Raw genomic sequence first — 26,481 nt, forward strand, 5'->3', positions numbered from 1 at the left:
TGTATTGATGCCCCTGCTGCCCATATATATTAATATTAGCCCCAGTTGCCGATAGCAGCTATAGATCAACACATTAACACACAAACCAAGCTTTGCATGTATAGATCAACTGAAATTCACTTGTGATCTCAGCACTGAAGGTATATATCAAATAAACAGAATCAGACATACAAATCCTGTATTTGCAGGTATACAATAATAATATATGAAACGTAGCATCGCAGGTATAGATCAAATAAATACATGGAAACAGCATTGCAGGTATTAATCAACTGAATAAGACATACAAACACTGTATTTGCAGGTATACATAAATAATGTATGGAAATATATAGATATGGATCTACAGAATAACGCAAAAACCCAGCTTTGCAGGTATAGATCAATTGGAATTCACATAAAAACACGTCATTAAAAGGTATATTTAAAACCCCCTAAATTACAGGCATAGATCACAGGTTGCACACCCCAAAGCCAGCCCTGGCGTCCACACTGCCCACACAGCAATCACGCTCCTATCATACCCAGGCAACCAGTAAATGCTGGTACCTAGGCATGATGGGACTGTGCTTGCTGTGATTGCTGTTAGCAATCAAACTCCTATCATGCCAGGTCAGCCAGTACATGCTGGTACAGGGTGGCTGTAAGTGATGTGTAGACCCCATACTGCTGGCAGCATCAATACACAAGGGGGGCAGCTAGCTAGGTTTCAGCATGTACTGGCTGACTTGGCATGATAGGAGTGTGATTGCTAACAGCAATCAAAGTCCCATCATGCCTAGGTTCCAGCACTTACACATCCAACCAGTAAATGCTGGAACCTAGGCATGATGAGACTGTGACAGAGAGACAGACAGGTGAGGAACAGAACTCGTGGGTTCTAGCAGTACCGGGAAACAAGCGCTAGGTATGAATATTTGAAAAACAGCTATGATTAAACAAGTTATGGTTAGCAATTTTGGCAGCTTTCCCAGAAAATGTGGTTAAGGGTCAAAGTGAGTACTCGTGTTAAGCATTCAGGGCCCAATAAATCTAAAAGGTGGTGCTTATTAAGTATTAGCAAATGCAAACAAGCCAGGAAAGTAAGACTTTATTGAATTACATAAGAGTACAATTCTTAGGGGTCCTGTGGATCTCAAGCTTCTGCTGCAAGGATGTTCTACATATTTACCACTCCCTAGTAAAGTACATTTTGCATACATTAAGTAAGAATTATTTACATTAAATTAAAGTACAAATCTCAGGGGTTCTGTGGACCTCAAGCTTCATCTGCTGGGAAGCTGTTCCACATATCCATCACCCATTCAATAAAGTAATTCTTCCTTACATTATGTAAAATTTTATTACATTAAATAAAAGTAAAAATCTCAGGAGGAGCATAATTAATATATAAATGACAATTCACTATTTGTATCTTTAGAGAAAGCTGTGTATTCATTTACTTCTAAAGACAAGCAAGAATTATGTTATAATTTAGACCAGATTCTATTGCAAGATGTCAGGAACTGGGTCCATACAGACAGCTGTAATGACCCAGAGCGCCCAAGGATTGTGGGCATCTAGGGTTGTGCGGTCACATACCAGGACCCTGACATAGCAGCAGATGTTGTCCAGAACAAGACGGTAATATCCTGCAGACACCCTGGAGCAGGCATTAGACATAGCACAACAGAAAATGTGCAGGATGCTGCAGGCTGGGAGTAGGGAAGCTAAGCAGAGAAACATCAGAACATAGCAAGCAAGGGCGACAGACCGAGCAAAGAGGACAAAGCGAACAAAGGGGACAGAGTGAGCAAGGGACAGGCAAGCAAGAAACATAGCCAGACAAGACATACATGTACATGACATAACAAAGGACAGGGAACAAGGAACACAAGGCATGGAGTGAGGAGCCGAGATCCTCAGATGCTTCTACTTTAAGCAAGGATAGGATATCTTAAACTGGGACATGGGGAGAGGGGAGAGGAACTGAGATCCTCAGACGATTCAGGGAAAAGAGGGCAAAGGTACATAAGAGACAGACACACATGAATACAGAACTAGCCTAGGACATGTGATAACAATTGGAGCTTCCGTCGCATCATATGGCCATAGTATGCTTAGCCCACCACTACGCCAAAGTACTCCAATATTCGGTGGGGCCTAGCACCCTGCCTACTGAATTATTAATAAACTAAAACTAAACATTGAACCTAAACACAGAACCAAGAAGGACATACCTTCAGACTGAGACAAACATAACAAACGGGTGGGGCACACCTTATAAAAGAAACAGAGCTGAAGCAAAGAGCAATACCGGAATCAAGGAATCAGAAGCACAGAGCATATGGAAATCCAGGAATGGATTACAGCAAAGGGGAAACTCTAGCGAGATGGGGGGAACTAGAGATAAGCAGCCCCCCAGCCTAAATGGGGCCTGACACAGGTACTGTCTCACATACTGACCCTCCCTTCCTCCCTGCACCCTGTCAGTATGGTCTCTGCATCTGCCTAGAGATCAGAGGAGATACGAAAATGACTGAAAAAGGTAAGTGAGCAGGTGGAGGGGCAGATACAAGACAGGAGAGGGGTGCAGGAGGCACAGAGAAGACTGGAGAACAGAGAGAGAGAGAGAGAGAGAGAGAGAGAGAGAGAGAGAGAGAGAGAGAGAGAGAGAGAGGTTTTTGCGAAATTTTGTTTCCGAATCCAAAAATGTTTTGTCCAAAACTAAAGGGCAGGGATGTTGTCTGAAAACAAAACCAACTGTCAAGCTCTGTAGTAGAGGGGGATGATTTGGGGTTGTTTTGCAGCCACAGGACCTGGGAAGCTGGCAGTCATTGAGCCGGCCATGAACTCCTCTATATACCAAAGAATTCTAGAGTCAAATTTGAGACCAAACTAAAGTTTGGCCGAAATTGGGTCATGCAACAGGACAATGACCCCAAACACACCAGTAAATCTACAACAGAAAAAAATAAAGGTGTTGCAATGGCCCAGTCAAAGTCCAGACCTCAACCCAATCAAAATGCTTTGGCAGGCCCTAAAGAGAGCTGTGCATAAAGGAATGCCCACAAAACTCAACGAACTGAAGCAAAGTTGTAAAGAAGAGTGGGCCAAAATTCCTCCACAATGATGTGAGAGACCAATAAAGTTATTATTATTACTTGAAATATTATTTCAAGTTATTGCTGCTAAAGGTGGTTCTACAAGTTATTGAATCATAAGGTGTACTGTACTTAGTTTTTCACACATGGCTTTTCCATTTTGGCTTTCTTTTTGTTTAATAAATCACCACATGGTGTAATATGTTATGTGTTGTTTTTCATCTGAGGTTGTATTTACATAATTTTGCTATGTCTTGATATGTAAAACCCTATAATTCAAAGAGTGTCTACTTTATTCTTTACAGGATTGAAGAAACGAAGTTGAAGTAATAAGTGCAGAGTTAACAGTGCACTTATGTCATTATATTGTAAATCTCGATATAATTATACTCTCTACATCATTTAACTACATTCCAGAATTGTATCTTAAAGGTTATACAGTAAACAGCATTTTTATATAGCCCCATGGAAAGTATTATTGAAATTTTGTGAAAATTAATAAATTAACATATTGTCACGTACAAGTAGTTTGGAGACACCGTGGTCAGGTAGGACTCCTGGACAGAACAGTTCAGACAAGCCGAGGTCAGGATTCCAGAGAACAGGATAGCCGGTATACGTAGCCGAGGTCAGGATTAAGGAGATCAGGATAAACGATAAACAAGCCGGGGTCAGGATACAGGATAACAACGAAGTCAGGCAAGCCGAGGTCAAACACAGGAATCAAGCAGGTAAACGCTATCTGGGTGCTAGCACAAGGCATAGACGACCATCAGAAGGCAAGGTGAAACTGGTCTGAGGGGTTTAAATGGAGAACCGCGGAGGAAGTCAGAATCTCCCATCAGCCCCTCCTGACATCACTTCCGGTGTCTGTGACTCGCGGCCATCTTGTGGATGGCGTAGTCTCCCTTCATAAATTCCCGCAGTATGCGAGTTCGCCACTAGAGGTCACGCCTGCGCAGCAGCAGGATGCCGTGTACCAGGAGGTCTGCCTCTCCTGCGCGGTACTTCAGAGGAAGGCAGTGGAAGCGGCCTTGCGGTGGAGGGGGGTCTCCCTCTCCCTCGTGGCGGCTGCTGCGGAGGTGGCTGTGCAGTGGAGGGGGGTCTCCCTCTCCTTCGTGGTGGCTGCTGCGGAGGTGACCGTGCGGTGGAGGAGGGTCTCCCTCTCCCACGTGTCGGCTGCTGCGGAGGTGGCCGTGCGGTGGAGGGAGGTCTCCCTCTTCCTCGTGGAGGCTGCTGCGGAGGTGGCCGTGCGGTGGAGGGGGGTCTCCCTCTCCTTCCTGGGGGCTGCTGCGGAGGTGGCCGTGCGGTGGAGGGGGGTCTCCCTCTCCTGCGTGGCGGCTGCTGCGGCAACATGGGGGCCGAGGGCAGGTGAGTAACACATATTTAGTTTTTTTCTGAGGCTTTTGTGTAACTATTAAAGACTATGAAATATATATGTCACCTGGGATATTTTCAAATGATTTTACAGAGCACTGCAATATTATCTAACAATTTTCCCATATCTGTTTCAACCTTAGAATGGTATAATTTGCTTGATAGCTATTTTTATAGGTTTTTTTATAATAACCTAGTATTTTGAAGCCATTATCTTTCTTCTTCCATGGTGTCTCCTACGTCCATTTATGAAAAAATTTCACTTGACTTTGTTGCAAGATGACAACTAGCAGGCTTTAGTTCTACAGTGGAACCTGTGAATATGCTATCAATTATGGGTGCCTATGGTTGATTATAAGGGAATGGTTTACCAGGAGCTGATATCTCACTGTACAAAATGAGCATACAGTTTTCAGTATGATTTTCATACTTAATCCTGTAGCCCATATAATAATGCAACTTACAGAAAGGGGGCCTTGACAGAGCTAGGGGTGGGGTGGGAAATGTAATTTGGTTGACGGTTAAATGGCGGGGGCAGGGTTAGTGTATATATATATATATATATATATATATATATATATATATATATATATCCATTTTGTAAAGCACATTCATCAGTTTTCCAGGCCTGTTGTTGTCCCTCCCCTTGTTAGGGTAGTTTTTTGAAGGTTCCCTCTTTTGTCACAGAGGAAGGGCTGGATAGATAAATTGGGAATAGAATTGGTTTTTGGTAGGGATAGGTTTGTTGGATATAAAGGTTGGTGTGGTAGCTTTCATGCTTGTCTGTGGCTCTGAACCTGGAGATGTTGGGGTATCCTTACCCTGTAGATTTTTGGCACAGGCTCATGTCCTCTGCAGCGAATGCGAGTGGAAGCACAGATGTGAAATTAATAGTTGGCTGCAGCTTGCTGGATTATGGATTGTTCCGGCAAGATATTGTCACTTTATTAAGTGGTATTGTGATGATTATATTTTTGTTGAGAGGTCATTGTTATGTACTGCGATAGAGGTGTTATTATGGCATATTGTTTCATGGTGTGTTTGACAATGATTTTTAAGAATATATACATTTTCATTATATTAAAGCTATGGACATATATTTTCCCATCAATAAAGGTGTTTGTGTTTTATAGGAGACTTGGGTGGTTTTTATTCCTTATCTTACCGTGCCCATATAGCGACTTTTCGCCTGTCATGTTAGTTCATTGTAAAAGCTTGGCTTGAAGTACTTCTGCAATGATAATTTGACAGTATTTCCAGCTTTCAAAATATCTTAGCTGAATGTTGAGACAACCTTTTAAAAATATTAGATTATAAATTGTTTACCATTTTTGTGAAACAACAGGAAAGTAGAATTAAGCAAATGCAATTATAATTACAAAATATACGTAGCAAAAATAATAGGACTAATTAGTCTTAAGTTCATGCTATTATATAAATTCAACAATAAAAAGTATGTAACTCCTAGTTGCACATGGATTTTTAAGCAGGGGATGTTTTATAAATCAATCAAGAATATTTTTTTCATATTAAATGCAGTGTCTGTTCCATTAAGCTAGACTTTTTGTGTCCACATTTTATTACAAAATTATAGTTTGTGTGTTATTTTCATGTCCTTCCTAACTCATGTTATAAAAAAATACACATAAGCATTTGCCTTATGTGAAACCATGATGTAATGTTTCTGTTACTAAACATTAAAGCCATGTATTATGAACACATACTTAAGTCAAAGCTTTTGGTTAATAAAAAACCTTAGTGCTCCCACAAAAAAAAACTCAAGTAAACTGTCACGCACAGCGAGGTAGGAGACAGTGGTGCAGGTAGGACACAAGGTACGGATAAGTACAAGGTCAGGTTCAAGCCGAGGTTGGGGTACCAGAGATCACGAAATACGAATGACAAGCCGAGGTCAAGAATCCAAAGGTCAAGAGAAACTAATAACAAGCCGGGGTCAATAACAGAAAACACGAACCAGAACGCACACTGAGGAGTAACACTATAGGAATAGGTACAACCATCAGAGGGCAAGGTCTGAATGTCCACTGGGAGTTTATAAAGGAAGAGGAAGTGACTAGGCACCAATTGGAGCAGTTGGCGCCAAAATTTGAACAGGCTGATGTCACTTCCTGTTTGGTGGAATCCAGCAGCCATCTTGAGTGTGGCTAGACCTTAGCCTATCAGTATAGGTGTCTGCGATTCTGGGTCTAACCACCAGAGGGCGTGCTGAGGTAGATGGAGGTCTTCCTCTCCTCCATGGAGGTTGCTGTGGCTGGTAGCTAGCAGAAGGGGGTCTCCCTCTCCTCCATGGAGGAGAAAAGGCGGGATGACGCACAGTGTATCGATTACACACGAGTGGTTTGAGTAGGGAGACGTGGAAGACCCTTGGAATACGGAGGGTCCTGGGCAAGGAGAGTTCAGAAGCCACAGCATTGACATGTAGTGCGGCGCCAACTTCATGGTAGGAACTCTAAGCCTCAGGTACCTGGTGGACAACCACACCCTGTTGCCTGGAGAGTAGGTAGGGTGTGGCGAACGTCTTCTGTCAGCGTAGTGCTTCTGGCGCAGAGCAGCCCGTTCCAGTGCAGCTTGAACAGATAACCAGGTGGGGTGGAGAGAGGCAAGACGTGCATCGAGGGCTGGAACCGAGGACGTAGGGAGAGAGCTAGGAAACACCTGCGGATGCAGACCGTAGAGGCAGTAGAAGGGAGAAACCCGCTGGTGAGCGTTCACGAATAAACGTAGGAAGTGTTTGAGGTGCTGATTAGCTCGCTCAGCAGCCCCATTAGTCTGGGGATGATATGCAGAGGAGAAAGCAAGGTTGATTCCGAGAGCCCTGGTAAACTCCCGCCAAAAACGTGCCACAAATTGCGTTCCACGGTCAGACACAATCTCTGTAGGTAACCCATGTAAGCGTACCACCGCTTGGATAGGACTGCAGCATTAGGGAGTTTCCTCTGTGGTACCATGTGCGCCATCTTGGAGAAGCGGTCCACAATCATAAGGATCACGGTGTGACCCCGGGAACTGGGTAAATCAACAATAAAGTCCATTGTCAGATGAGTCCATGGAGCAGAGGGATGAGGAAGAGGTTGAAGCAGACCGGAAGCCTTATTAGCAGCACAAGCTGTATACGCTTTGACGTATTGTGTGGTGTCCTTGATCCAATCTACCCACCAGAAGGTTCGGGAGACCAGCTCTTTTGTACGGGCTGTTCCAGGATGACCAGCCGTCTTAGAACCATGGCAAAGACTCAGAACCTCCGTTCTCAGCTCTAACGGTACATATAGTTTGCTCGCAGGTAAGGCTGATGGAGCTCCATTCTACATGCCTGAGAGTTAGTCAATCAGGGGAGTTAAACAGCAGAGTTGTACAGGTGCCATGAGTTTGCCTGATGGAATGATGGATTCTGGAACCTGGTTCTCCTCCTCCTCGGGTATGGTGAACATGCGTGAAAGGGCGTCGGCTTTGACGTTCTTTGTCCCAGGTCTGTAAGTAAGCACGAAAGGGAATCGAGACAGAAAAAGCGCCCATCGGGCTTGACAAGGGTTAAGGCACTTAGCGGACCCGATATATTGTAAGTTTTTATGATCAGTCAATATTGTAGCAGGCACATGAACCTCCTCCAGCAGATGACGCCACTCCTCCAAGGCGAAAATAACTGCTAGTAGTTCCTTGTTACCCACATCATAGTTCCTTTCGGTTGGTGTGAATCGTTCAGAAAAGTACCCGCAAGGGTGCAACGGGCCACTGTAGGAGGCTCTTTGGGATAGTACTGCTTCTACCCCAATCTCAGATGCGTCAACCTCCAACACGAAGGGTTGCTGTGGGTCGGGATGTCTGAGTGCTGGAGCAGTGATGAACTTGTCTTTAAGGCGAGTAAAGGCTTGAATCGCCTCAGGTGTCCAAGATTGTGTGTTGGAACCCTTCTTGGTAAGGGCCGTGAGCAGTGCAACGATCTTAGAGTAATCTCGAATAAATTTCCGATAGTAGTTGGCAAACCCCAGGAAGCGTTGAAGAGGTTTCAGCCCTAGCGGTTGAGGCCATTCCTTGATCGCTTGGACCTTAGTCGGGTCCATCTCGAACCCCTCTGGGGTTATGACATACCCTAGGAAGGAGCATTTTTCTAACTTAGCGTAAAGTCCATGAAGTCACAATCGAGCTAAGACACTGCACACGTGTCTCCGATGAGTCTGGAGGTCAGGAGAGTATACCAGGATGTCGTCCAGGTATACCACTACGAACTGTGGAAGGAAATCCCAAAGACAAACATTAATGAGCTCCTGGAAGACTGCCGGGGCATTACATAATCCGAAGGGCATGACGGTATACTCGTAATGGCCGGACCAAGTGTTGAAGGCGGTCTTCCACTCATCACCGGGTCGAATCCTGACGAGGTTTTACGCCCCTCGCAGGTCCAACTTGGTATATATTTTGGCATCACGCAATTTGTCAAAAAGTTCAGTGATCAGAGGTATCGGGTATGTATTACGTTAAGTGATCTTGTTGAGACCTCGATAATCTATACAGGGGCGTAGGTCCCCATCCTTTTCCGTACGAAGAAGAAGCCTGCCCCTGCGGGTGATGTAGATCGCTGAATAAAGCCTCGTTTAAGGTTCTCCTCAATATAAGACTCCATAGCTCGTGTCTCAGGAATGGATAGTGGGTAGACACACCCACGAGGAGGCATAGCCCCGGGTAAAAAGTCGATAGGACAATCATATGGCCTGTGTGGTAATCTCTCTGCCTCCTTCTTGTCGAAGACGTCTGCGAACTGTTGGTATGGTTCAGGCAACAACACTGGAGGTTTAGAAGCTGGGGACAAGGAGGCGAGGCCGATCAGTCTGTGGCAATGCTTGACACAATCCTTATCCCATGCCGTGATCTGTCTGGAACTCCAGTCTATGGTGGGGTTATGAGACTGTAACCACGGAAACCCCAGAATGAGTGATATTGTGGGGGAACGGATCATGTGGAAAGACAGCTGTTCCTCGTGTAGAAGCCCGACAGTTAGCGTGAGTGATGACATAGGAATGCTGGCTTGTAGGCAAAAGGTAGCGTCTATGAAGTTACCAGCCGCTCCGGAATCTAGAAGGACCTCAGTAGAGATGTGACCAGAGGACCAGGATAGACGAACAGGAACTGTCATGCGGGAGAGAAATCAGGGGAAACATCTAATACACCTACGGCAGGTCCCCTGAGCCTGCTTAGGTGCGGGCGTTTCCCTGCTTCTTGGGGCAATTTCTCACAAGATGTCCTGTCTGGCCACAATACATACAGAGACCCTCCTGTCTCCTACATTTTCTTTCTTGCTCACGGATAAGTACAAGGTCAGGTTCAAGACGAGGTTGGGGTACCAGAGATCACGAAATACGAATGACAAGCCGAGGTCAGGAATCCAGAGGTCAGGAGAAATGAATAACAAGCTGAGGTCAATAACAGAAAACACGAACCAGAACGCGCACTGAGAAGTAACACTATAGGAATAGGTACAACCATCAGAGGGAAAGGTCTGAATGTCCACTGAACAGGCTGATGTCACTTCCTGTTTGGTGGAATCCAGCAGCCATCTTGAGTGTGGCTAGACCTTAGCCTATCAGTATAGGTGTCTGCGATTCTGGGTCTAACCACCAGAGGGGGTGCGGAGGTAGATGGAGGTCTTCCTCTCCTCCGTGGAGGTTGCTGTGGCTGGTAGCTAGCAGAAGGGGGTCTCCCTCTCCTCCTTGGAGGCTGCTGTGGCTGCTGCCTGGCAGAGGGCGGTCTCCCTCTCCTCCGTGGAGGCTGCTGTGGCTGCAGACTGGCAGAGGGCGGTCTCCCTCTCCTCCGTGGAGGCTGCTGTGGCTGCAGGCTGGCAGAGGGTGGTCTCCCTCTCCTTCGTACCAGCGGCCGCTGATCCAGGTTGGTGACAGAAACTTTACAAAATACATAAATCAATCTACAAAATTGGGTATTCATGTAGACTAGGCAAATGCTTATTTTATTTTAAATGAACATTTTCATATCTACAAATTATAATATACTGTAAATGAATACACCACCTACAGTCCCTATCAGTGTATTATAGCACAAACTGTTAAAATATTAACAATGCAAGTTTCTATAAAAGTGGAAGCAAGACAAGAAAGTAACTATAAATTACAGTGAATTCTACCCTCCTGTAACCTTTGATTGTAATAACATATTTTAGTAGTTTATCATTGAAATTATTATTACTGGAGTTCCCAGCTCATCAATTTACATAGAACTGCAGGTCAGCATAACTTAAACGTATGTATGTATGCATGTGAGTATCTATTCACACACACTATATGAAATATCTTCCAGGCAAAATAGTAGTTGTTTGAACTAGTAGGATGCAATTAATTTCAAGGTAATTCATGGAAATGGCTGCCCTCTAATGACTATTATTCAAATAAATCAATGTCTTTTTCTTGATAAATAAAAGGAGTCAAAATCCAAAAAAAAAGACATTCAAGGTCAGTTAAACAGCCATGATAAATTGATTCCATTATAGCTGGGTTAATAATCACTTGAAATGCAGAGATACTTTTAAATAGATGCTGCATACTTAAAAATCTAGTGTTCTACAAAATATTTTTCAATCAGTCGTGTTTGTATAATTAAATGCCCTCAATCAGTAAAGCGAAGTCACTTCATAGTTCACTTTAGAATTAATATTAAATATAACATATTTTCTATTAACTTTGTGCTAAATACAAGTAATTCTGTTAACATATATTGAAATTGCAAAGGGAAAGTGGAAACCTAATAGTAAAATACTAATATAAATAAAATAAATAAAACTGTACATGGATCGCATGTTTATGTTATACTTTTCTAATATCTCTTATGTGATAATGTTAGATTTCAACAATATTAGATAAACAACATTGGATAAATTCAGCATTTTACCATTTAACCTAAACTACAGTTGCAGATTATACAAATATTAAGAATATTTCATGTTTACAATGCTATGAAAATATAGCTATAAATATAACTCTTACCTATAAATAGTTGACTGTTAAGCTGCAAACGTATATGTCCGTCAAAAGGAGAAATATATGTTTTTTGTGGTAGTAGGTCCACTTGAAGAGATGATTCTTTTACATTTCTTTCTGCTCTCACATAGTGCCACTGATTGTCATTTAAATGAGTTGGAGACTGCATTATGACCTCAATTGGCCCATTCCCCACGTCAAATGAAAAGACCACTTCCGTTGGAGCTGAAAATTAGATGCAGAGAGTACAGTAACCTTTCTTCTAACACGATAGTATCTAATTCATTAGCAAGTAATGAAACACATTGACAATAGCAATTCATTCTTTCCTCTGCCAATTGAGATATTTATATTTAAAATGATAATGTTTCCAAAGCATTAAACTGAAAGGTAGAAGCCACAAAGGGCACTGGCCCACCAACCATTTGCCCAATGTGCTGATGACTAGTCCTGGTCTGTGGTTGCTGAACCAAAAGTCAGCATATATTATGCGTCGTAGGAGTGCTAATACTCTGAGAGTCCAGTAAACTAGATTTTCTGAGCAATACCTAGTAATTGTACAAACACAAAGACTATGAAGGTAGATTTTTTTTCAGTTCAAATCTAAGTGTCTCTTAATATTCCCTTGTGTGGATTTTAATCAGTTACACTTATTTCTATTGATAAATGGAAACCATAAAACTATCACTATTTTTTTCTTACAATATTCCACTATGATTATGTGTTTAGGTTTTATTTTCATGTAATTGTGCCCGGATTTATGAAGACTTGTTTCTGATTAAAGTATTAGAGGAATACTTAAGAAGGAGCTGCATCTACCTGTTAGGGAGAGGGTGTTAACACTTTGTGAATTCCTTGGGGGTGGAATCATTAACATTTTGTCATTGATGTAAAAATATTATTTATTGAAATAACTAATCTTGGTATAACAGAAATAACATTAAGTTTACTTTTGAAGTGCAACATAATTTTGCCAGGAACTGTTTACTAACTCATTTACATACAGGTGACAATGCTCAAATGGGTGGCAAGAAGACAGGCCATAAATGTAATTCAGCAATTCAATATATTTCAATGTATGATAGTTATCAGCAAATTTAAGAAAATTTAAGATGTCAGATACATAAAATGTATCTCATGTAAACAGAGTGATATGTAAAATAATAAAAATATGAAGTTATTTAGTATTATAGACAGGGCCGGCCCGACAATGGAGCAGAGTGGGGCAACCGCTCCAGGCGGCACTTTTGAAGGCCTTTTTTTTATTTAAAGCCGAGAAGAGAGAGAGAGAGGGGCGCCGAGTGGTTTTATCTTACCAAGTTGTCAGTACCTGCTCGGCGCGCCCCTCTCTCTCCTCTGCGAGTCCTCTAGCTTGGTCTCGGTGCCGGCTTGTAATGCTGAGCGCCAGAAGATGACGTCATTTCCAGCGCTCAGCATTACAAGCCGGCACCGAGACCGAGCAGGGAGACTCACCGCAGGACTGCTGAAAGGTAAGTACGGGGGGGCGGCGGCAGGGAGAGGAAGGGTAGATAATGGGGGGGAGGGTAGATAATGGGAGGGGGCGGCAGGGAGAGGAAGGGTAGATAATGGGGGGGCATTTTAAACTTCGCCTCAGGCGGCATTTTGTCTTGGGCCAGCCCTGATTATAGACTTCAAAAGGACATTTTCCCCAAACGCCACTCAACATTCAAAAAATTAAGACACAACATACATTGCAATTCAATTCGAATAAAATCTTTGATTCCAAGATTTTCCAAAAATAATCCAGAGGGTGATGTAGTCTTGAAGAAGAAGGATATGTCTGCACTAAGTTCTCCCTGAAGTGTGGGGAAGTGAAGATATGATGACACTGTAGTAAAGGAGACTGAATTCCAAAAACTTCCTAAACAAATAGAGAGGAAGAAACAATGAAATATTCACTACATATTTTGCCATTTTACTCTAACGCTACATAACAATTTAGTTTTATGCATATGCAAGTTGATGAGAATCTGTTTCAGATTATGCACCTAAACCAGGATTTTTTATATGATTTTATTTTTATAATCATTATTCTGTGTCTATATGAGATTAATTGCCATTTCTAGTCCTACTCATCAGTAGGCAGTACAGTTTTTTTCTACAAAATATTCACTAGACACTAGGCATAGTATTTTCATTTACTTGTTTTTTTTATTATGGCTGTAGACTGGTATATATATTATGGTCCCATTGTACACTGCTGTGGAATATGGTGGTACTATATAAATCAATTTATAAAAATCAATACACAAGAACAACTGGATTGTTATACTTAGAGGTGAAAAATGAAAATGTGAATACGTTTCTTCAGAGCCTCATCCTTGAGCATTTTCTGCCTTAATTTCGTAACACCAACTTGACACCAACAGTTTCTGCTCTTATTTAGAAATTGAACCCCATATCTCATAAAAACACGGCCATATAACCTCCAGCTTTCGATGCTAAACATGAGATTTAACTAGCACACTATTCATTTGTGATGATCTTTTTAATTCTTTAAATCATAACACATCCTATATAAATGGTTGACAGTTATATATATTTAACAAAACATAGCAATATTATGAAGTAGCAACAACTGTGAATGTACAAAACAACGTTCTGAATTGAATCTTGAGTTTGCAAGCGTGCCATGTAATTAAACCCATCATTTAAGCAAAATAAGAGATGTATGCCTAGTTCAGTAATTATAGTAAATACCCATGCATAACTATACAGCTACTGTAGTTTAAATGATTTAAAGATTCTTTGAACACCAAACAACATTTAATTAATATAAACAACTCAGTTGGTGAAACATTCAGTTGATAACATATATTTGCAACAGATTTTACCCTTCAAGGTTAAATCTGCTTTTTATGAGGGGCATTGGGTTGCATTCACATCCTATTTAGAAAACATTGTTTGTCATTCCCCTAGAGGGAAGCAGGCAGATGTCCCATAACCTATGAAAACACAACTAGCTACAATCCCACTACCCAAGGCTGTGGACAACAGATTTATTATAATTCGTTACTGACATTATACATTTTACTGCTTTTGCCAAAGTTTAACATAACAAATAGTGGAAAATGTGCAAATAAATCAGGATATCAAATTATATAATTATACAATTGTAATAAATCTGTATTACACTACTATAAAAACATGTAAATACTTAAAGGCATTTAACAAAGTACAGGAGGAAAGTTTATTACAAATGAAAATGTTAGAACAAGATGTCATAGATTAAAACTAGAGGGTTAGAGATTTAGCTGTAATGTAAGTAAGGGTGGTAGAGAAGGTGGTAGATAAGTGAAACAGCCTCCCAGCAGAAGTAGAGACTGACACAGTAAGGAAAATGAAACTTGTTTTTGAATAGGCATAAAGCTATCCTGAATCTCAGATGAGACCAAGGACTGGTTAAGGTCTGAGTCTTTGCAGCAGGAAATGAGACGATATAGGTCAAATAGTTCTGCCTTCAAATTCAACATTTCTATGTTTCTAACCAGTCTTCTGTCAGTCTGTAATCCTGACTGCAGAATGCCACACAGGAATTCTCTTTAGCCAAATTATTAAATCAACTCTAATAATTGCTAAAGTAAGACTAACTCATAACTCAAGACTAAGACTATAGATTTTTGTTTTCATAGGGAAATAACCATAAAAATAATATGTGCCCAAATTACATGACTGCTCAACTCCTTTTACCCAGCCACCTTAAATAAACAGGGTGTAGGGTACAGCTTTATTAACCATACAACCGTACGGTTAACCGCATTACATTAACCTAATAACACTAACCCATTAACAACCAGCCACCTGCTAGGCATTAAACCTAACAGGTGGTTCAAAACATGTTAAACCAAGAGTGGAGCCTCAACTGTATCACCAATCATAAGTTGGCCAAAAGTTGTGAATTTTCCACTGCTTTGACTAGAAAGGAGAAAAAAAAAACAGAAGAGTAACAGCCAACAAATACAACTCACATATCATTAATAGGGAGAGAGAGTGGATGTGCCTGTCTTTAAGATCAAGGTGGGATCTTTCCTTCAACCATGTTGCGCCCACCCATCCAATAGAGCAACTGCTGGCAAGCCCACACTGCTGCTTAGGCCATCAGTCATATTACCACTTTCCTAACGGTCCAGTGGGCCCAGTTACAGGTCTAACATAGATAGTGACAGTATCAAAATTAACATAGAGCCCAATTTACAAATAATCAGTCTATGTTCAGCTAATATAATTTGCAAACCAACAGATGTTTTTACTTGAATATTTGTTAATCATTTAAGCTAATAATTATCAATCTGCTGAGTTATTTGATTGCAACAGTTGCACATGTTCGACTGCCCAGCAGTCAATCTGTAATAATCTGCTAGGGGATACCTTCTTTAAATGCATGTAGCTGAACAGTTTCATCTTAAAATGTAACTGACAATGTGCCACTGTGGATGAAGAACACCTATGAGTCAGCACCTAAAAGCTACAATAAAAGAGATAGTTATAGTTTACGAGAGGCCAAATTACAAAGCACCCTTCCATTGTATAAATGCCTTTCTACCAATATTTACTTAAGCATGTCTAAAAAACAGTTTAATAGTGATTCATGTGTATGCTAATAATGACATTCAATTACAATAAATGCATACATATTAATATATATTAATGAAAAATATGTGTTCTGTAGTAAAATTGTAATACATTGCAAAATGTGCATGTGCTACTTCAGTGCAAGGCATTTTATATAAAAATATCACTATAGCAGCTAATGGAGTGGTACTGGCCAAGCTACAATTTATATTTCAAACACACAATGTGATACGTCTTTAATCCAAACTGGACACAGTTTCGTTGCAAATCTGAATGTATATTTTGGTCTGAAAAATGTTTAAGACGTCTTGTGTCGCTAATAAAATTTATGTTTAAAAAATGGGCTTCTTTTTGAGTTCACAAGAGTACAAGGTTCACTTATTTGTTGAATTACTCCAACTAAAGAAATCAATGTATAACTAAAACATCATCCGTAACCGGTTTTATGCTTCTAGAGACAAATCGCAGTTATTCTGCCATATGACTGAGGATTACATCTGTACAAATCTAAGCTGTGCACTAATACAGCAACACAATGTACTTACATGTGCAAAGTCCACACAATTACCTAGATTTATAAACTACAGTCATCACCATACCTGGGAACTTCCTGGTAATGCTGGTTTTAACCTTAAAGGTAAGCTGAAACAGCCGAACAGGCACAGCTGCAAGTGTGGGAGAGGGCAGAAAAAGTGGGGCTGTATTGGATACTTAAGTGTCCATTTACTGTAAACTACTTATTTATTAAAAAAAAGGGTTTTTTTCCTACAAGCCAGTAATCTGTAATGTGCAATGAATCTAAATGCCCACATATAGTTTTCTTAGCCATGAAACAATAATAAAAAAGGTAATCTTTCTTAAATTCTGCATAACATTTTCTTTTCAAAATGGCTTTTGTATTGAATTAAAGTCTGTTTTAGAATATTTAAGGCTACTTTTAAAAGGTATTTCATTTTTTATTCCTTTAAATGAGGGCACTGTTACTATTTTGACATTCCAGTGGATTTTTTCCTCTAAAGAGTTTATTTCAAGGACTTTTGATGTAAAACTGGTTGACTTTTGATCTGGTTTTATTTAAGAACATGACTCATCGTCTGCTAATTGCTTCTTTGCCCTATATTTGGCTGCATCTGAACTGCTGCTACACTACACATTTACATTCAGAATACAGAATAAATGAATAATATTAAAGAAAGAAATCTTTTTAACTTTAGTGTCATAAAGGTAACCAGTGCCAGATACACATTAGGTGTATTAGACAAAGCCATGGCAAAAAACAAAAAAAAGAAAAGAAAACAGAGCGTTTCATTCAATGAATTGTTTAATAAGAATGTTAAAATCATGCTCTCAGGGCATATAGTCAAATAATAAGCAATAAATATTCAGCCTTGTGTGCATGTTTAGTGAATGTAATTTTCTGAAAGAGAAGACTACCTTCAATTTAAAATCACCACATGTCTAAGCAGATCTAAGCAACCCTCTGGGCAGCTAATTAAAATCAAATAATGTATTGTCCCGAGCATAGGCCATGCCCAATTATAGGCCACACCCCTAAAGTTTGATGTTAATTTAAAGAAAATGTAATTTAGAAAAATAACTTGCTAGAAAGCTAAAACAGTATTTTCTCACTCTTGCACCCACTCTTGCTCGCTCACTCTCTTTCTCAATTTCTCAACGAGGAAGAAGCTGTCAAGGTGACTCTTGCTGAAGTACCTTAAAAAGACCCAATATTGTAGACAGATTTGCAGAGAAAGAGAGGTGCAGAAACAAGCCTCTATAATTGAGACAATACAGTAATTGAACTATTAGGTTCCATTTAGCTAAGATAGTTGTACAAATGTGTTCGGATCCTCTTGAAACAAACAGAATCTGATGCAAGACAAACACAACCTTTATATTTACATATAAAGGGAGCCCACTAAACAAACAAAGCGTATGAAAGTACTGTCATGTTTATCCTCATATTGTTTTACTGTTCTCACTAAGTTGAGTTTTGTCTGAAGATTCTTTTGGTGTATTGTGTCTGTGGCCATTTAACATATTTATTTCTATATTTACTTCATCTAGCGTGTTATTCATTTAAGACCTGGAGATCTCAATTAAGTGCTGACACAGCTCCACATTACCTTTGGAGCCTATATTGTCAGTGGAATCACTATAACTAATTATATAGATTCTATTTACAGCTTTACAAGATGTATTCTTTGACCTAACAGGGCCACTTCAGTACATCCAGACCAAGCCCCCCCCCCCCGTGGTGTGGTTTGAGTTCAACTGCTGTCAGAGTCTACTGAACTGTAAGCTGGTTTCAGCTTCTCTCATGCATCAGAGAGCAGCCATCAAAACTGAATAAGTGCTATGCAAGTACTTTCATTTGCATTGTTCAAAAAATGTTAATTTATGAAAGAGTTGCAGAGTTGCAGCTTCTGACTCTCTCCGTGGTCAGATCCTCACCATTTATTGAAGCAGCCAATAAGTGGTAGGAAAGTACTCCAACTGAAATGAATGTTAGCGCTTCCCATCTATGTCCACAGGGTCTGGATGAGAAGCAAAGGGGTCTGGACGAGAAGGATTTATATTGTAAATGTCTCTGTATATTTATTAAAATGGCAACTGATGCCATCAAAACTTTTAGCTTTAATAAAATAACTGATTAATGCTCCTTATAACATGTGCTGTTTACTTACTAGTCAGTATAATTGTTTTGAATCTATTTAGTGTTAAAGTGTACACCATGCAAGGTGAGACCAGCTTTAGCTAATCATTTTCTCAAAGGCTGTGTGAATATAATCAACTACATAACAAGAGGAGAGAAAGAAGATACTGGAGGAGGGGATAATAATTTTGAGAAAAGAAAGTTATACACACAAGGTAGATTTTCATTACATATATCTTATCACATATATCCTTTAACATGTTTTTTGGGGGGTTTTTTTGCAGAAAAATGCAGGATTAGGAATCTTATAGATATAGAAGATATAGATATTCTTTAAAGCACCATAAAGAATCTGACCTTTAAGTCCACCCAAATCTCTTTATATAGAAAAGGGTGGAAAATCAAGCGTTACTTAAGTTAAAGTAATACTCAAGAAATAGTTAGTGACAAATATGCAGTTAGATATTCTTGTATGTTACGCACTAGTTATTTTAGTTTTAACAGGCATAGACTGAAACATCTTACTGTTAATTCAGTTACACTGATTCAGACTGATTCAGACTGAACACTCCGGGCAAATTACTATATATCTGTTCTCTAAAGTTTCAAAATGCATCATATTTACTCCATACATTTTGAGTAATTTTTGCAGAATCTACATAAAAAAATCTAATTTACAAACATCAGGGAATGAACACTACAATGTGATTGTTTCGCTAGGGGTGACTTGTTTTAAAAAGCATTATGTAAAGCTAAAAAGTGCACAGATAATTAATTAACTTTAGTAGTTGATTTAATTTGCATACAAAATAACACTGGAACACTACATGTTTTCAGACTTAAACAACATGTATAAATTACATATTCAAAACGATATATTATATATATAAAAAAATACATATTAAAACATATCTTAATCATGATCTTTACACATTCTTGCTTTTCCAAACCATTACAGAATAATTAAAATATAATCCAGAAAGAAAAATATGTTAACAAACATGTAGTGCAATCCATTTTGCATTGATAAAAATAATACACAACCCAAAATATTATATCATCCATTCCACAATGATGTTACTTAATGGTACCAGTTTTTTTTTTAAAAAAAACCAACTTGTTATGAGTGGTATAGGAATACAGTTTTTTGAAAGTAACCTTTTTTTGTACAGAGAAGGGAAAGCAAAAAATGTATTGTTATTCTTCGGTGAGGAATATTTAAGTGCATCTATTATCTAATTGCTTCAGATGACAATGATTCAACGCAGAAAGCCATACAATTTCAGTCTTATTTTTTTAATACACATATTATTCATGAAAAAATAACCATCCATATTCAACAGTATGTAACAGCAATCGAGACAATATACCATCACACAATATATACTTTCTCTAAGGAGAAATACTGTATGATTCAAATTCTACATGCCCTTTACCTTTTTTAATCCCAAAATCTCATACCATTTTGGCATCCCTGCAATAAAAATGTTTGTTTAAAGAATTTGCATACTCCACATTTATCCAAACGAATATATGCATTTTACACATGTTCACAAATAGAAAAATAAACTTACTATCACCCCAGCAAAGTAGAGGCCCAACTTTGTAAGCAGCTTCTGAATGGACTCTATCGGTGTCTGTTATGACGATTTGCATAACTGGTAGATGATCTTTACTAGTAAGGAATCCTGTGTCATTTGACCTAGAAAAGGTAGATACCCATTAATCATTCAAAGCAAAATTACCATTGTAGTTCTCAGTTTGGCAGCTTCACTTACTATTTTGTCTTTTTTGAGTTGATTAAAACAAATGTAGGTTGCATATAAAGAAATATTTTTGGCTTATAAACAATGACACGCAAGGTTGTTTTTTGCCATGGCTAAATGTAGTAACACCAAGACACAGATTCCCTGTGAAATGAACACGTATAATATCCTTTCCTAATGTTTCAGTTATATAATTTATATTTCACTCCACTATATTTCTGAACTTAGTTTTTGGTATTTTGTTAATCAAATATTATTGTTTATAGTATTAACCATTAATACATGCTATGTCACTGAAATTACAATTACTAGACATTCTTTGACTCATTTCATTTTTGTTTAGTACTGAATGTATTGATTAATTGAAAAGATTAGAAAGTTCAAAAACAAAATCCAGTTTCTGGGATGAGCAAGGCCTTAGACGCATCCTGTGCAGAAAACATAATATAGTACCAGAGGGCATGCATTATACGTATGTCATTTCTTATTCAGCTTATTCTACAGCTTGCTGTAAATCCTGGAAACTTAAAACACAATTGTCTTTTATGAAGACTGATTAGTGTGTGTTTTCAGAAGCTTGGATTCATCTGGGACTTCTTGTAGACATAGTATGAATCATACTTGGAAATAATTCAGTTGTATCCTGGTAACACGTACATAATTTAAACCTTGTTGGTTTTGTGGTATAATTGCTGGTGAATACAAACTTTTGGCTTACAATTATACCCCACCTCCCTCCAAAAATAATTGTGCTAAAATCAACAGATTAATGTAAATACTTTTTGAATTATAAAAGCAGGTCAAACAAGGAGCTGGGAATGAAATGTATCCTAATAATGTTGTATGAATATATTCCGTGTTAATTAGCGAAACATTAATATATGTGACTGTAAATGTTATAATTGCTTCCTGTTAAGTTAAATGCAATTTCTTAATGTTACTATTTCACTTAAATCCGTTACAATAATTACCATTCATTTTTGTCTGCATCACAATTACAATAGAGTTCAGCTTCAACACAATTTCCTTCAAGCCCACATGAACATTTTTTGACATTGGATGAAGAACCGGTCCAATAAAATTGTGTTTCATTTGTTCGTCCAACCCACCAACTGAAAGGTATGTGGCCTGAAATAAATAAAATAAAAATACATTTAAAAATATATAAATTCTAATATGTAATTCAAAATATAATTCTAATAATTTTAGACAATACTACTGTTATTATATTATAATCTTTGAAAATTGGGTAAAGAATGGCATGTGAAGCTATTTGGAATTATTTAAAGTTGCTTCAAAACTGATTTTTTCTTCTCTTTCTATTTTGAAAGACAGACAGTTATTTGAAAATAAGAGATAAAAATAAAATACCTATACTATACCATGTGCCCATTATCAATGAATAAAAAATCCACATTGTGAATGAGAAAACAATATGTGAGAATAATAAGTATGTGAAACTAACTGAAATTAAAATAGGCCTCTGTTTTGTATACTTATCATAGTGTTGTAATAATTTTATAACTGATTGCAGTACCCATGATCAGCCTGCAATTGTGTCATTATTGAATACTTTTTTTAGGTGTACGTAGCATGCTTACAGTATATGTGCAATATGATATTAATATAAAGACTACCTAGTTAATAATATAAGTAAATATATATAGAATATACACTTTATACAAAAAATGGTAAAAAGCTAAGAATTCTGGGGTATAACATATGAACCTGTAATTCCACATTTGCACATAAATTTAACTTTGATGCTTACTTTGCTTAGCTTTCTCAAAACAGTTCAGCCCCAACTACTCCTTACTAATCCTTATATTATATATTTTTTTATAATTTCTAAGAACTCACTGTATTTCTTTCTCCATTCTAATTGCGCTGTTTGTTCCAGTAGTATTATGATATGGATTATGGCACTTTATTGCTACCTTTATTTAATACGGACAATTTTAAATGGACATGTCTGATGTCATCATTGCTAAAACAAGGTGTAAATGTTTTTGTTATATTTAAACAACCTGGCAATAATATAGTTTGTATGAAAAATATTAATACATGTTAATACATGTTACATACAGTAGTTACATAGTTACATCGTAAATAAGGTTAAAAAAAAGACCTAAGTCCATCAAGTTCAACCCTTCTACCTAACCTTCCTCTTGATCCAAAAGAAGGCAAAAAAACATATTTAAGCTACTTTGAATTCTGCCATTAGGGAGAAAAATTCCTTCTTGACACCAAAAGGCAATTGGATATCTCCTTGGATCAAGAAGCTCTAAAATATTAATGTTATTCTATTTATAGCCCTGTATGTCATGCCTTTCTAAAAACAAAAATCCAGACCTCTTTTGAAGGCATCTAATGTATTTGATAACACCACCTCTCTTGGCAGTGATTTCGATTCCTTTATTATTCCATCCTTTATTTACTGTAAAGAATCCCTTCCTTTGTTGTTCTTTGTACATTTCTGTTAATGAACAGGTCACTGAAGAGCTCTTTATATTGGCCCTGCATATATTTGTATAATGTTATCATATCCCCTCTAAGACACCGTTTTTCCAGTGTATATAATTTTAACTTTTTTAGTCTCTCTTCATAACTAACATCTTCCCATCTGTTTATTTATTTTGTAGCCTTTCTTTGCACTTTTTCTAGTTCCATAATGTCCTTTTTAAGGACTGGTTCCCAGAATTGTATTGTATATTCAAGGTGAGGTCATATCGTTGGCCTGTAAAGAGGCAAGATAATATCCTCCTCCTGTGAATCAATACCCTGTTTAATACATGCCAAAACCTTATTGGCATTCACAGCTGCTTGCTGGCATTGTACACTGTTGCCAAGTCTGTGGTCTACCATTATTCCTAAATCCTTCTCATTGATAGTTTTCCTCAGGGATATTCCATTCATAGTGTAGGTTCCATTGTTATTATTTTTACCATAATGCATAACTTTGCATTTATCTATGTTGAACCTCATCTGCCACTTTCCCACCCAGTCCCTAACTCTGTCGAAAGCCTCCTGCAAAGAAAAAAAACATCAAGATTAGCCTGAATTACCCGGCCTAATTTTGTGTCATCAGCAAAAACTGTGACATGGCTCTCAATGCAGCTTAGGAAATCATGAATAAACAAATTAAAAAGAAGAGGACCCAGGACACACCCCTGAGGCACTCCACTTGATATCTAATGTTAAATTATTAAAAAATACAAAGCAGTGTGTTCACATTTTTGGTCAGCTGATGCACCCTGTATCATATCCTTGTCTGTGTGGGAACCTATTTTCCTAGACCACAAAATTCCAGAATGTTCTTGTAAAACAATACAGAACAAGGAACCAGAATGTTTGATTATATTGATTAAAAGAACAAAAACAAACTGATCGTAAACAATTATCTGTACGAGAAGACAATTCAATATAGATGACTAATGCTTCCAAGAATATGAAATATAAGAATGTTTATAAACTTTCTAATTTAATGTAACTGTAATCTTCATCTAGACTACCAAAAGACCATTGACAAACTCACACTATTTGGGAGAAGATCATTGATGATAGTATATGTTTTGGTATATTCTTATGTGCAGCTTAATTTATACCCTTTTCAGGGTATTTTGTAGATGTATTTTAAGAGATGTTCTGCTAATAACCTAATTTTTCATTACTGTCACATATTTTACTTTTACTAGTTAGAAAGAGCACCAGGAGTCTACATAGTCACTGAGGCATGATATTAGAGTCATTCGTCTTGATGAGCTACCTTCTACATTTTAAAAATTACAGGTAAGAGCAAAAGCAGGATGCCGAAACCAAACATGTATTTTCAGAAGTATATTTGCAAATTAATAGAGTTTAATTGATTTGATTAAGCCATAATACAATAACCCTTAAAATAAAAATAAAATAAGCATTGCTGCTAGACAGAAATTATACTGAATTTATTTTAAAGCTTAATATAAAAGCTATTTTCACAACTGAGTGAAAGCATTTCATTTTATGTAATACTGGAGAATGAAGTTCATCTCATCAATACTAAATTCCATCATTAACATTAAAAGTACATTTTTATCCCAGTTGGCTGAACAATTTGTATTTTGTTATAAAACATTATAAGGTTAAAATATCATTGTTCAAAATGGTCACATTATTACAAGTATAAATTTACGTAAAAGGTACACACAGCTGATTTTCTAAATCAACATTTTAATGATATGTAGCCCATATTTACAGCTAGTAATTATCTATAAGACTTGTCCCATGTTGTCTCTAATTATGCTATTGCAATGGTCAGTAATAGTAAAAAAAATATATAATGTTTAATCTAAGTGTTTCACATAAGAGTATAAAACATAGGTTGTTAAGGTTTCTGCCACAAAGCAGTAAAAGTGGTGAAATCACCAAAGCCCTTTCTAGGTGATCCGTTGCTTCCCCCAGGCTCCACATGGGTTTCTTCAATCTCCAGACAGACCTCTCCCAGTTTCCACCCACTTCTACCCACCTTTTGCTTCCATTAATGTTTAATTGGAGCTAGTCCCACCTGTATTTAGGATAAGTCATTGTTTTCCCAGCATAAAACAGTGCATAGTCATTTGCAGGCGTTTTAGATGGTATGCTGTAGATAAAGCATTAATCCATCTAATTGATATTTTAATAACGCAATTCCCTAGTTCCCTTAAAAGAAAACTTAACAATGGTCTGACCGCAGACATAGCAATTGACACAGATCAATCAAATTTGTAATGGAAGAGCTTGTGCAATCATATCCCAAGCAATGATGTGTTTGTCTCACGTCTAGTTAAGGCTTTTTTTTTATCATTATTATTATTATTTATTGTTTTATATAGCGCCATCAGATTCCGTAGCGCTGTTCTTGGAAGTTATGGTTGTTGCTAATCACCAGAACCAACTACAGAGTGAAAGGTGGGACATGGCCAAAGAAAACAGGAGATAGGCACTGAGGTAAGAAGCCGTGTTTCAGGGAAAATAAAGTCAGCCAGTCCGAAGTACCAGGTGATAGTACATGTAGTCAGGTCACAAAAAAGCCTGAATTAAGAGTCCTCCAAACAGAAGCACCAGAATGCTAAGAGATATGTCCAAAGGTAAAAACTGAACAAATCAAGCAGCATAGGACAAGTAAAGATCACATAGGCTTACATGGAAAGGTAGCAGGTACAAAGTGTCATGATTTGCAAGATCATCATTTTCTTCATGATTATTAATGTATGTAGAGTAATGTATTTAATTATTGAGTACAATTCATTCCAATGAACATGATTCAAGTCCCTTAGCACATGATTGATTCATCCCTAAGCTGGCAGCCACTCAAGTCAAGTTTCTGCCGCTCAAACCACCATGTAAGGGAAGTGCCATGCCTTCACATCCACCAGTGAGTATTTGGACTGCCTCTACCCTCTACCCAGCCTCGAACTCCAAACCATAGGCCTGGGCTGTCACAATCTCTGCAAGCCCAGATGTCCATTCTGGCTCTGTTGTGTCTGTCACGTCTGCAATATGGCAGTGGATCCACGCTGCAGAAATTGGAAAGGCGCCTCCTGGCGGAGATGGAGAGCCCAGCAACAGAGCATGGAGGTGTATAGCAGACACAGGAGCGTAGCGAAGTACAAAATAATCAGGGACAAAATAATAAATAAAATAATAAATTCAGCAAACATCAAAGGTCAAAAACTAGCCAGAGTCAGAACCAACAATAACAAAACGGTAATGGAACGTTAGTGAAGGCTATAAGGCACTATCACAGGCAAAGGTGAAGTGCTTACTGAGGGTTTAAATATCCCTCTCAATATCTGGATCCTCCCCCCGTCAGGATCCATTGGTCTCTGCGGGGACGCACGTCTATCAGTGGAACGGACCAAGCGGCCGTTCCCGCCGACGGAACAAGCAGGGGGCTGGATGCTTGGGCTGCGTCTCAGCTCCCCTACCCGTGGGACGACGGAGGAGGTAACAGTGTCATGCAAAGCAGGCAGTATATGCAGTAATCT

General features: G+C 38.5%; 1 protein-coding gene across 1 annotated transcript in view; it reads right to left on the reverse strand.

The window, feature by feature from the left end:
• CNTNAP4 (contactin associated protein family member 4) overlaps positions 1-26,481 on the reverse strand; it is a 143,152-nt gene that overhangs the window by 14,504 nt on the left and 102,167 nt on the right. The window contains exons 14-17 of the mRNA XM_053467680.1: positions 21,448-21,604; positions 20,285-20,412; positions 13,173-13,343; positions 11,468-11,686 (exon numbers count right to left, since the gene is read on the reverse strand). Of these exons, the coding sequence (XP_053323655.1) occupies positions 11,468-11,686; positions 13,173-13,343; positions 20,285-20,412; positions 21,448-21,604 (675 nt within the window). The remainder of the gene's footprint in view (positions 1-11,467; positions 11,687-13,172; positions 13,344-20,284; positions 20,413-21,447; positions 21,605-26,481) is intronic.

The sequence above is a fragment of the Spea bombifrons genome, chromosome 1 (genome assembly GCF_027358695.1).
Source record: "Spea bombifrons isolate aSpeBom1 chromosome 1, aSpeBom1.2.pri, whole genome shotgun sequence".
Classification (NCBI taxonomy): domain Eukaryota; kingdom Metazoa; phylum Chordata; class Amphibia; order Anura; family Pelobatidae; genus Spea; species Spea bombifrons.